Below are 13,737 nucleotides of genomic sequence, written 5' to 3'. Positions count from 1 at the left end.
CATTAAAAAATGTTGATATATTTTTACACCTAAAAAGTGTTAAAGTTACGAGGAAAAAAGTTAATCGCACCCTCTTTTTTTTCTCAGTGAAAGAATTTTTATCTATTATGGGGGCGCGGGGAGCCACTGTCAAAGACACGTCTTAACGGTCACTGAATTTAAATTCTTTACATTAATTCTTTGCAAAATCCATTGATTTAGATAGAGTAACTATCCAAGAACACAAATTGGCAACCGGAATTCAAATTAGGAAAGAGACTGAAGGCCAAATTTCAACAAATTCGACGGGATGCCAAATTTTTCATCCGCCATTTTGTGCAAAAATTTTGCATGACTCTCCACAAAGCGAGAAAAGAACAACAAAATGTATTTCCAATTAATTGAAGGACTAAAGTAGCTAAAAATTCATTCCCTACAGCAATTCAGATAACAATTACCCAAGAATAAATCATCTAAAATCACTCAGTTTGCGTATGATGTATAATACCATGGTAAGGAATGGGTTAAATAATTTCTTAATGGCTTTCTCATTGTCTATAAACACGATTAAATCTTCAGTAACCCTATGTGCGTACAAAAAATATGCTAACGAAGAGGACTTTCTCGTGAGTTCGAGCATTTCGCAAAGCTGGGACGCTTTGTCATCTCTTTTTTGCTGCGTACCGCAAGATCAATCTGCCAGATGAGGAAGAAAGACGCGTGTGGCTTGATCTCCGGCAGTGATGAGCAAAGAAAAAAAATGGTCAGATGAACGGAGATTTTGGGAAGGTGTTCATGAAGAAATTCACAATAATTTTTGTCCGACTGACCGAGTCTCTGGGGCAATCAATAAATCATCTGAACTTCAAAATTCTCAAGTGGCCAGGCAAAATCATTAGGCACCTTTTTGACTGACAACATCCCATGAGATTATCAATTATTGTGTCAGGTATTTGGCTGTTTTTTTTTTGTAATGCTGCCCAAAAGCCCAATCATTCATTCAAGTGCTTCAATAAAATTCCCATTGAACTGTTTTGTTGTCTCGTGGCGAGAGATTCCCTGGCGCAATCTTCTCTTGGTGGAAATTTGAAACGCGCATGGAGAAAATGCAGAGAATTCAATACATTGTGGAATGTCATGATAATTTTTCCCAACTTTGCATTAACACTTGAGAACGGCAGGAATGTTACCAAGGGGTCTTGGACGCAGAAAAGTGATTGTAAAAAGACAAAAAGAAGGGAGAGAACAAGGTAGAAAATTCTTATATAGAAGAAAAATCTCTTTTTAAATGAAACAACATTTAATTCCGATTGAGAAAGAAGGAAGGGTGCTTCTCACCTGAAGATGATCTTGAGTACTCTTATCACGGGAGCTTCAAACATCAGCGACAACACGAAGGCGACACCAAAGGAGATCACAGCATTGCCGAAGAATGCCGTGAGCACAAAACTGTGCTGCATATGAATGGGTGACTCCATCTGGAAGGATGTGATCATCATAATCATGGGGTGGACCAAATACGTGCAGTAGGTCAGACGACTCAGTGGCAAGAAGACGCGACAGCTGAGAAAATTACTGATAAATCCAGCTTGACCCCAGAAGCAGGACAGAGTCATCCACATCAGACTAAGTCCCCAAGCTGCAATAAAAAAAAAAAAAAAACAAGAAAATCATCAGTCAGAAGATCAGTCAGATGGAAAATCCACGCACACCCTCCTCCCTTTTTTTCCCAGAGCTTCTCAAACTCGGACTAACCGCGTGATCTGTTCTCAAAATGCTAATCCATGGCAATTTAGAGTGCAATTGGCTGAAGAACTTGATCTCATTGGCTCTCTCAGACCTGGGAGGATTATATCATCGCCAATTAATTATTTATCGTGATTGCAGTGAATTAGAGAGACAGCACAAATTATCAATCTTGAAGGTTGCGAGAAAATAATTTATACGTGCAAAATTATGGTGAAAAAAAAGTGATCTCAATCGCGTTCTAGATCTTTCTCCCGTGAGGTGATGGTCGCGAGAATTTGCACGATCATGAGAGCAGCATTGAGGCGATCACTCAACTCATAGTTGATGAAATTCGAATACACTGAGAGAAATATATGCTGATTTTTGTTCCTTTCAAAAGGTAGGGTAAGTGTGCCAAATTCTCAAGCGCCAAAGTCTCAAGTTTAAAATGTAATATTTTTAATACAAATTGATTTTTTTGTTATTTTTTTTATAATGAGTGGTGCTTGGAATCTTGTAGACAGTCTATCGTTTTCATTTTTTTCTATATTCTTTTTTAATACATTTTAAATGAATAAAAATGTAGACATAGCTTTGGTGGCCTCTTCCGGCTACCTTCATTCTCATAGTTCCTTGCCCTTCCGGAATTTTTCCAATGTCTTTTTCAGATGATCTTGTTCGTTGAAACGACATTTTTTGTTATTTTTTCATTGTATAATCTCTAGAGTATGCAAAAACAAAAAAAAAAATATGGAAATTCGAGGAACAAAAAATGTGGCCGAAATTGTAAGTTGGCCGGAATTTGGCACATTTACCCTATCCGTATCTAAATTATTATTTATTAAAGTACTAAGCTGGACCCAAAGTAGACCCAGGCACTGCGACTGATGAGTCTATTGTACCTGTTACGGCGCGCGAAACGTCTCTGGTGAATAAAACGAAAAATAGATGCCATCGGGCAACACCAACTTCCTCTTTCATTTCATTACGGTCGCGAAAAAAATCCGAATTTGTTAAAGGAATCAACAGTCCTTTCAATTAAATAATCATCGCGCAACGTTCTTAGGGGATTAAGGCATCGAAGGACGAATGAAGATTTTTTTTATCGGTCAAAGAGAAATTTTCTTTTTCACCGGATATATAGTCCTTTATTCCAGAGGTGTGCAAAAAACGTTGCAACCGAATTATATATATATATTTATTTCAAAAATTCGGTTTGATGCATGTCTTACAGAAGAGTTAGTTAGAGATAGAATATATAATTCCTTACAGCTATTGAAACAGAAAATAGCAATATCGTAAATAGATAAAGATAGACGTAGGATGCTAGAAATTAACTAGTTTAAAGAAAATTGAAGCATAGCTAAAGAGAATAAAAAATAGAAGAAGAAAAAAGCTTTACAGCAAAAAACTTCAAGAAAAAAAAAGAAAATAATATTTAGAATTGTATACATCGGTAATTAAGTATTTAAAAAATATATAAAATAAAAAATATTAGAGTAGTAGTGAGGGAAAGACCCCGGAAGCGGTCAAGGCCCAGTCGACCCGTCGGAACCAATCGCGCCCTGTCATCCCAGCACCAATAACATAATAGTGAGGAGGAAGAAATGCAGGTCAGACCAGAGTCGATCTGATTCATCCACCCGAGACGCCGGACCACTAAGAGGCAGTGTAGGCCCGACAGTACCTCGCCACACTGACAGGGGCCACCAGAGACTATACCTTCACAAAGTGAGGGGAAAAGAGGGCGGAAACCCCCCGAATAGGGGTAGTCTGTGGATTACTCTCAGCGTACCCTCCACAACTGGCAGCAAACACCTACACAGCGCCCCGCGACCAACGCCTCAGCTTCCGAATACAGACGGCACTCGACTGACCCAAAAGCGACTTCCTTCTATAATGATAAGTCTTGTATTAATTTGCTTGGATTATTAGGCAAATCAGTTAAAAATTTATCTTTGAGCTTACAAATTTCCTTGCGCAAGGGAGAGACTTTGGCAGCACTGTACATCCAATGATTAGGATAGTTGAATGGCAGATTGAGAATTAATCTAAGAACTTTGTTCTCAACTACTTGAATTTTGTTGGTGTGGGTTTCCGCGCAATTCCCCCAGACCACGCTGGAGTACAAAATAATGCCTCGGAAAACCATGTTGAAAAGGAAAAGTTTATTTTTAGTATGGAGATAGGATTTACGGTTGATAAGAGGATAGAGGGTACGGATAAGTGTAAGAGCCTTCGAGGCGGTAGCTTCACAGTGACTTTTCCAAGTTAAAGCCCTGTCGAGAGTGAGGCCTAGATATTTAATATATTTGGACCACTCAATATTCTCATTCATGATCCTTAAAGAAGAATTAGGAAGATATTTAGGGCTACGCCGTCTGGTAAAGTAGACGGCTTGAGTTTTGGAGGGATTAATTTTCATCTTCCAAGTTTTGCAGTAACTCACCAAGTTGTCTAATTTTTCGGACTATTTAGAGCAGAGGTGTGCAAGAAACCGTTGAAACCGAATTAACGTCAAATGAAACGTGTACGTCAATGGTCAAAACGCTACTAGAACAAACTTATTTTGACATTTATCCGGTTTCAACGGTTTTTGCACACCTCTGCTTTATTCGTTTATTCTCACAGGTGCGTAAGAGTCCACCAGCCATCTAGAGTTTAGTAGCAATCGTATTGCAATATTTACACCATTTTCATACTCACAGGTTCATAGAGATTCCACAGGATCCAGCCTGGGAACATTCAAATATCATTCATACTCATACCTTATCATACAACACGTTTGTCTCGCGACCAGTACCAATCCTCTTTTATTTATTACAGCTTTTTTTTTGGTGTCCTTAACAAAGGACTATGAAGCTCCACGTTAGGACCATTTCATAACAGAGGCAAGGTAAACAGTGTCTCCCAGAAATATCCCCCAGTGTATCACAAATGCTAGTCAGTAGCACAGAATGTGAGTGGGAATATTGTTCTATCCGTCATCTAAACAATATCGGCAAATCCTATCTGTGCTGATGTCTATTTATTTTAAGTGTGAGCCAAGAGCACAGTGTCCCATAAGCAGGCCAACTAGCGTTCTTAAGTGATGTATTGCTGAGATTTAAGATATACAGTAGACTCTCACTCAATCGGCTCTTTTTCAATCGGGCGCAAAAAATTTTGTTGACAATTTTCACGTTTAATTATGAAGCAAATTTGCTCAAATTCGCTGTAGTTTTTCCTATTTTATCGTGATCTTTAATAATTGAGCGCTTTTTGTGGAATTTACAATAACTTTTACGCCCAAATCTATCGATAAACCGGATGACATTTCGTCCCAAATGCCCAATTGAGAGAGAGTCTACTGTATGTTGTCGAGATTGTCTATTAAACCACTTAGTTCAATCTTTTCAGGTGAAGGTGATCTCGGAGAAGACTCCAGAGATCGTATTGCCTCTAGAGGTATATGGCTTTGTTCGAACCTGCATTCCTGAAATTCGAACCTGCGGCACTTGCATCATAGAGTAAGTGCTCTACCACTTGACCCATTGAGCGCCCTTCTGGTCTTGCGAATATGGCGTCTAAAAGGACCAGTTCAGATACAATATCTCGCAATTTTACACCATTTTTGGATTTTGGGTTCTGGTCGAAAGTGTACAAACATGGCAGCTATCACGCGAAGATCACCTTCATACGTAAAAGACGTTGATCAAACGGTCATCCTATTGTGACCTTAAATAACTCGCATACTATTATCATCCAATACAAATATCATTGATTTTTCGACGTTTTCTGAAATATTGACAGATAATTCAGTGCCATTTTTGTTTATGCTGCCACACTGAAGGTCCGAAAACCAAAACTGAATTATCCTAATTAATGGTGAAAAATCCGGATAATACTTATCTAATCTGAATTTGATTAGAGATATCGTTTTCTTTCGTAAATAATAAATCAAAAAACGAATCTTAAAATTTTCATTAAAAAACGAGGGATTACATATAACGCACTGCTTTCGAACGACTCAAGCTTCAAACATTTCATTTTTTAATGTGCTTTAAATGAATTTGACCTAATATAATACTAAATTTTAATAGCTACCAGTACATAATAATTTATTTATTCAACTCTGGACGCTCGGTATGGGTGGCATTAATGTATAGTTGAATAAATAAATTATTATGTACGAGTACTAGCAATTAAAATTTAATATTATAATGGGTTCAATGCTTCAAATTTCGAAAAAAGAGCTAGGGGTAAAATCCATTAAGAACATAGAAAAGAAAATGGGTTGTCCGAAGCTTGAGACGTCCGAAGTCCGAAGGTAGCGCATTTTCCTTTACTGCTCCCTCTATGGAGTATGACCAGTAAAATACGGAGATTGGTTGCTTAAAGCTGCTGTCTTGAGAATCAAAATGGTTCTATTCGACTACTTATTTATTCAGAATCGCAGGTAATCCTGGTAGGTCTTACATGAGTCCTACCTAGCCGTTTATTTATCCGCATATACGAGTAAGCTGGGGCAGTCGCACAGATAGTGAGAGTTTTCATAGATCCTGCTGTTTTTATAGACCCGTACAGCAGGCTCGGGACCAATAAAGGCGTAATAAGTACTTAATATTAACCACTTAATAAGTGTTAGCCAAGAAGAGTTATGGCTCAAATAGACTTAGACTGATCCTCGAAAATATTTAGCCTGTAATATTTGGTAGTAAAGGATTAGTAGAAGATAAAGGAAATTTATGCAAAAGACCTCTAAAATCGATGAACTTAAGCCCTTAGTTTGGGATAAGTCCTTACTGCTAAATTTTACTGGCTAAATATTTTCAAGGATCTGCCTCAAGAGTTACCAAGAATTATTCCGAGCTCCCAATGATTTTTTGAGCTCCCTGAGTGAGAATCTTTGAAGATTCCTGGCGTCTCCAGGTTACCAAGGGTTCTTAATATTGCATTGAGTTCACGTGTATTTTTAAGATTTCCAGGTCACATGAACATTTATCCAGAATTTCTCGGGTTTCTAGGACCTTTCCAGGCTCCCGTGAGTTTCCTAACCTCACAAGGATAGGTGAACCGATACTCGCTGTGCACGGTTACGCTATTTATTCCAAAATGCACAATTCAGCATTACACAAAATTAATATTACACATTTCTGGATCACATGTTTGAAGAGTCCTTTTTGGGAAAATATTTTTGTACATTTTATAGATGCGAAAAATGCATTTCTCAATCGTAAAATTTTCTCTCAGTGTTGAAATATTAGACGTGAGATATTTAATGTGATCATGATCTTGAGTCTGTCAAATTATTTGGTGTCTCACGAGCGCCTTTTTTTATCCATGTAACATTTGATTAATGAAGTGGAGATAAATTTGTTGGCAGACTTTTTGCTATTAGTCTACAAGATCATAAAACAGATCTTATCTCATTCATGTTCAACACGCGAAATTTCAAAATATTCAGTCGAACTTAGGATATTGCTATTTTTTTTTCTCAAAATAGTCCGAAGAAATAGGTCAATTATGATAGGGAAGAATGCAAGACAGATATTTTAAAATTGTACTTGATATTTTTTTTGTTTATGATTTTTTCAGATCAGGTTTCAGGTTTCGTGAGTTCTTTGTCAATTTAATTAGATTTTTTTTTTAAACTAATTTGAGAATTAAAAAATTAAGAACAGTTGCCAGCGCCACTTGCGGGAGGAAACAGTGCCCTCACGCGGAGGAAAATGTTGTCAATAATAACGATATTTAGTAAAATGCTAAGATTTTTTTGTAATGTTTTTAAATGTCGGAATTTCGTCATTTCATGTAAACAGAGCATCAAGTCCATTAAGACAATGAATCAGAGAAAATTCCATAAAATAATATGAATATTCTATTAAGAATTCTTGCAGAGCATTCCTTAAAATCTCTGATCTAGTTCCAAACTCTGCAATTATATCTTTTGAACTCATTTCCACACACAATGATTTGCAAAAATGCTTATAGCATGATATTTAAGAACAAACAACTTGTATTCTGTAAACATTCTTCACCTGATCCCCACGAACTTGGTAATGATCGCGATTGGCAATCAACTGAAAGCACCCAATAAATACGATTACGCGGCTAGATTTTTTTGTTGTTTGCTTTTGACCCAAAATCCCCCGAAGATCGTGACCCTTTGGACGAAATTGGGAATCACAGATGTACCACTTGATCGACACTTACCTGTATGACCGAGGCTCACGTACATTGCGGTCAGTGGAATATTCAAAACGCCATTCCATGTTCCAAAGACGAGGGCTAGGAGAATTCCCACAGAGAGAAGCCACAGAGTGATGTTGGTGAACCAAGAGATTCTGGGCGGAGTTGGCAATCTGAACACAATGTAGCCAGTAATCATCCCTGGAAAAGATGTAAATGAGAGAAAAAAAAAACGCACATTTGCGGTGAGACACTTTGGTCAAAGAAGCCCTCCATGGGCTAGAACATCACCGTTAGGGACAGATTTCTTGCACATCATCTCGGAAAATGTGTGAAAAATTTCTGCGGGAATAGCTAAATAGGGGAAGCTGGGGGCAGATTGTGTATGGGGCAGTTTTTGTATATTCAGAACTATTCCCAGAGGCCTTTGATTCAAGATTCAACGCACTTATGCTCCTTTACTCTTCTAGAATTCTTTAAATAAATTTTGGGAAGGAGTTGGGTCAAATGGGAATAAAGGGAATTTGGCAATTGAGATGCTCAGAGCAGAAGTGGTCTCCTTTGTATGCATTTCCCTATTAAAACAGTTCACTTCTGCTCTGAGCGTCACAATTGTGAACTAGATACAGGGAGTTCCGGCTTGAGAGGAAACGGACTGAAAAATTTGATATGATTTGCCTACTATTGGGAGATATTTTATAAAATAATTTTTAAAATGCCTGTTCCGGATTGGAACATGCCTTTTCTTCAAGATATGAGAAATTGTATGTAAAACCCCACGAGCAAAAATGATAAAGTTTAGGCTTAGATTTTTTGCACTATAATTGATCCAAATTAGAAATTATTCGTCTCATCAAGCAGTATATTCCAAATATGCTGATAGTTTCATCCTTTAAGGATCATTAATTTACTTAATAATCATGCCAATCCTTGGGCATAACAGTCGGATATAGAATTTCTCATTAAATACTAAATTGCATATTTTTAGGGATAGTTTTTTTATCATAAATATCCGTAGTTTATCATTCATATATGTAAGATAATTTTTCTACACTATCAAATTTTAACTATACTTGATATCGTTAGTCCAATCCTTTTAGTGTAAGGAAAAAACCATCCTTTATCATGTCTCATAGCATTTTCAATTCAAGATTAAATGCACTTTTAATCAGAATTTCAGATAGAAATTATTACCATCAATAGAATCGTGCTAAAGTCAATTATCACTTTCTAAAGGATTCATCCTTCAAATCAATATATTTCAGGATATATTTAAGAAATTCATTTTTATATGAGAATTCACCCAGTGATTGACCGACCTACTTAACATGTGTCATTGGGTGAGGAAGACAAACAAGAAATATGCAATTCTGCATATCAGGCATAGGGTAAAGGCTCATAATTTTGCCCAGTTTCTTTTTTTGAACACTTTGAGGATAAAATTGGACACTAAATATAAATTGACTAAAATGATGGATTTTTATTCCAATATTTGATGAATCATGAATTCTGTCAATATATTTGTTTTTTTTGGAAGATTTTAACACTAAATACATTAAATTTTGAATATGATTTGGGTTGAATTTGCCTTGTTGAAAATTGATTGTGAGCAATTGCTTACGAGAAATATGACAGAACTTCGTGTTTACTTTAGTCTTATTTAGCTTTGGTGAAGTAAAACAATGTTTCTTCGGTTTTTTTTGAGCGATATTATGGAATATTCATTGAATATCGTATTGATTGACGTTAGTGGTGATTTGTACATTTGACCTGAAGTGAGATTTGCCTTGTGAATTAGATTTTTCGTGTGAAAAATGGTAATTTTTTTAAGACATTTACCAGTGAGGTGATACTCCTTATTTTGGACAGGTGTTTTTCTCACGAAATTTCGTGAAGTTTTAGCTTTTGAGATGACTAGGTTGGACAAACCTTTAAAAGGCTCCCGGAAAGGCCATGGAATGTGCGAATCCGCGCGTACTTGGAGTATCGAAGTCAACTCACTTTAATGAATGATATGGAAAGTATCCGGGCTTCTTGTGACATTCTACGTTTCCCTTACATGAACAGGAGGAGGACTTGGTAAGATTGGTTGATGAAATGAAGAACAATGGGCATCCTCTCTTGAGGCGGATTAACTGTCCATATTTACAGACAAGTTGTCCAAAATAAGAGTCAAATTCACCTCTACATATCAATTCACTTTTAAACGTATTAAAACTACTTTTAGTAAAAATAAGACGATAAATAGCTTGCCAAGTTTCTAAACAACCCTTCTGATAAGAAAGTAACAAAAAAAGTAAATTAGTATTAAAAATATCGCACTTCAAACTTGGAACATCGATGTTTATATGCAGACTGGTCAAAATTATGAGCCCTTACCCTATATTCAACTATAGGGACTTTGCAATTTTCATTTATTGTAAACAACAATGCTCAGTAGTAGATCACAATTTTGTATAAAAACCCATAATTTTTGTAAATAAATTTAGATTTTGCATTACCAGGGAACCAATCGTTTCTTTTTGGCATTTAATTGCCTTTGTCTCTTCTGCGATTTCTTAGGACCACTTTGGCCAAGTCCAGCGGCACTCCAGTGTCTTCCACATCAGCGGCCAAAGAGTCTTGCTTTGTCTTTAGCGGCATCTAAAGTGCCTTTCTCTCAGCAGCCAGATACTCGGCTCCATTGCCTAGACTCAGCGGCTTTACATAAAGCCTAAGGACCTAAAGTGGCAACATCTTCTGGCTTTGTTCGTCGGCATTAGGATTGCATACTTTCAGCAGCCAGAGGAGACTCCCCTGCCTACCACTGTGGCTTTAAATAGCCTATCTTAACCCATTCAGTCTATGTATCAGAAATACTTGAGATAGAATGTTCATATTTTGGGATTAGTTTCCTACAGATTCATAGATGAATTTTTTGAAAAGAAAAAATTTTTATCTATTATGGGGGCGCGAAGATTCGCCCTCAAACACACGTCTTAACGGTCACTGAATTTAAATTCTGTGCATTAATTTATTACAAACTCTATTGCTTTAGATAGAGTAACTATCCAAGAAAACAAATTGGCAACCAGAATTTAAATCAGGAAAGAAGAAAGAGGCCAATTTTAATAAATTCGACTGGATGTCGAATTTTCCGTCCGCCATTTTGAGCAAAAATTTTGCATAACCTTCCGCAAATTAAGAAAACAATAACACAATGTATTTTCATCACTGTCGGACTATTTTTCTCAAGTAATTGAAGAACTAAAGTTACTAAAAATCCATCCCCGACAGCAATTCGAGTTTCAGTTGGCCAGGAATAAATCATCTAAAATCACTCAATTTGCGTATGATGTATAATACCATGGTAAGGAATGGGTTAAGTGGCAGCTCGGACTTTGAGGAATTGAAGATATTTCCTCCCTGAGGCATTCGTGCCCGGTGCAGAGACCAAGTCTCTGTTTTACGCTCTGGAGGCATCAGATTAGTCTGGTCGCCATCACTGAGGGTCATTCCTGCCTGTTTCCCAGTGGCATTCAATTGCCGTTACTAGGGGCTGTCTTTCAAAGACGCCGAGCGACACCGAAAGGGTAGAAAAGCTTCAAGGAATCAACAGTCCAAAGAGCAGGGAATTTCTTGGCGAGATCTGAGAAAACTTTCTCCTCTATATATTGGCTCCTATAGCCTGTTTGGAGCCAACAATGCCCCTCAATGTATGTACAAATTGCACATGAACCGTTGGCGCTGAAAATACGCTGAAAAATTAGCGCTGAAAATCTTTTGCATACATCACCACGGCGTTTCCGTAATTTATTCCAAAAAAATCTCTCCTGTGGATATGCAATTTTTCTGTGTCACTGGAATGAATTCGTAGATTTTTTTTCGGTCCTGAAAATTTCTTTAAAAGCGGAAATCCCTGTAAAACTATTCAAAAATTACATTTTTGACCCCTTACAGCTCGGGGCAGGGGGTTCGGGGGAGCCTTAATTTTTTTAATCGAAAGGTCTTAGGTCCAGCTACAACATACTAAAATTTGAGACCGATCGAGGCCATAGGAGCTGAATTATTGAGAAAACAAAATTTAGGGGTATTTCAAAACGGCGGAAGGGGGCGCTTGGATATGTTTATCAACTTCTAGCCACCTAAATTCCCATTTAGCCTATTTTCAGAATTACCTTAACTGACTCTAATCTTCTGCCTCTCCCCTATCCATTATCGGCAGAATTAAAGACAGAAAGAAACTGAGTATCTTCGCCACTCACCAATAATATACGGCCCAATCCTCTGCCATGGTTTGTCGTAAAGGAAATCAAATGACTCAAATGGATCCGCCAATTTGTGCGTGAAGCGATAGTGAATAGAAATTGTAGCTGCTGTAACCCAGGAGATGAACAGAATGCTCAATGTAACAACAGCGGATGTCTTAAAATGCCTGAAAAATCATAAAATTTCACCTTGTGCACTAACTACAATTACTTTTATTTATTTTTTTGCTTTTGCAATTTTCAATGTCAAGAGATGTTTGTGCTGAAAAAAAAGGGATATCGTACCTGGTGGCAAAGACAAGGAGCAGCACAGCTATAATGTAGAATTGCATGTCATTGGCCAAGTACCACGACCATATCATACCTACAAAAGAAGTGAGTTAGTGGCGTGTCTAATGTGAACAATATCACAAGAGTCATTACATAGTTCGTGAAACGGGAACCAATTGTTGATGTATAAAATATTCCTCCACCAGAATTTGTGACACGTTATGTGGTCTATGAGGCCAGGTGCAAAAACTGATGCGTCGTACGTGTATCTACAATATAATTGATCATCATAATTAATAAGACATGGTGTCAACGTCCAATGAGTAGCGATCAAGCACTTCCTCGAGTACCCCTTGACAGCAAGTGACTGAATAAATGTTTCATTTTGCAATTCAAGTTGAATGATGGCAAATTCTTTGTAGTAAAAAACGATTTTTCCTTTTACGAAAAAAAAAAATTAAAGTAAGTTTCGTCAGTACTTATATTTGATCAACGAAATCTTAATAATTTGGTCAGTATATTTGAATTTGATCAGAAAAGATCTAAATTTGATCAATAAAAAAATAATTTGATTAGCTTTAGAGATAACTTTGATCAGTAAAAATTAAATTAGATCAACATCAGAATTGAATCTGGTCAATATTTCAATTTGATCAGTAATGGATCCCGCACACCTTTTAGATCAGGAAAATTTCATGGAATCAAAATTCACGTCCTTTTCTTTCTCACACGTTTTGCATTATGTCTATTTCACTCTTCGCACTCCAAATTTGATTGAGCGAAATTGAATTTATTGTGATGTTTGAAAGAAGAAGAAGAAGAGCGCAAAAGATTGAGGAAGACATATGCAAAACGTGTTAGACAGAAAGGGATTCCAATTTTGATTTCATGAAATCTGCCTGATCTAAAAGTGCAGCAAAAATTTAATGTGACAGTAAAAAATAAATCCAGTCAATAAAAAAATAAATTTGATCAGCATAAAATTAAATCCGGCTAGCAAAAATTAAATTCGGTCAGCATCAAAATTATATTTATGTAGTTTACAATTACAATTAAATTTCATTAGCCAAAAATTTAAATTTGATCAATAAAAAATGAATTAGCTTCAAAGTTAAATTTGGTGAATAATTTCTTCGGTACACCTTTCAGATCAGGAAAATTTCATAACGTCTAAATTCACTTCTCTTTCTTTTTCAATAGATTTGCATAAGTCTATCCCACTCTATTAGTTTCGAAATTGGACTGAGCTAAATTTAATTTGCTGTGATGTTTAAAAGAAGAAGAAGAGTGCGAGAGAGTAGGATAGACATATACAAAGCTTCTAAGAAATAAAAAGACGTGA

At 36.7% G+C, this 13,737-nt stretch overlaps 1 protein-coding gene across 3 annotated transcripts in view; it reads right to left on the bottom strand.

Moving 5' to 3' along the window:
• Positions 1-1,260: 1,260 nt before the first annotated feature.
• Positions 1,261-13,737, bottom strand: part of LOC129803663 (nose resistant to fluoxetine protein 6) — a 61,367-nt gene continuing 48,890 nt past the window's right edge. For all 3 annotated transcript variants that reach the window (XM_055850385.1, XM_055850383.1, XM_055850384.1), the window contains exons 7-11: positions 12,549-12,664; positions 12,411-12,489; positions 12,123-12,292; positions 7,903-8,079; positions 1,261-1,618 (exon numbers count right to left, since the gene is read on the bottom strand). In XM_055850385.1, the coding sequence (XP_055706360.1) occupies positions 1,314-1,618; positions 7,903-8,079; positions 12,123-12,292; positions 12,411-12,489; positions 12,549-12,664 (847 nt within the window). In that variant the 3' untranslated portion in view covers positions 1,261-1,313. The remainder of the gene's footprint in view (positions 1,619-7,902; positions 8,080-12,122; positions 12,293-12,410; positions 12,490-12,548; positions 12,665-13,737) is intronic.

This window comes from Phlebotomus papatasi, chromosome 2, assembly GCF_024763615.1.
Source record: "Phlebotomus papatasi isolate M1 chromosome 2, Ppap_2.1, whole genome shotgun sequence".
Classification (NCBI taxonomy): Eukaryota; Metazoa; Arthropoda; class Insecta; order Diptera; family Psychodidae; genus Phlebotomus; species Phlebotomus papatasi.
This window is presented reverse-complemented; position numbering and strand designations above follow the sequence as displayed.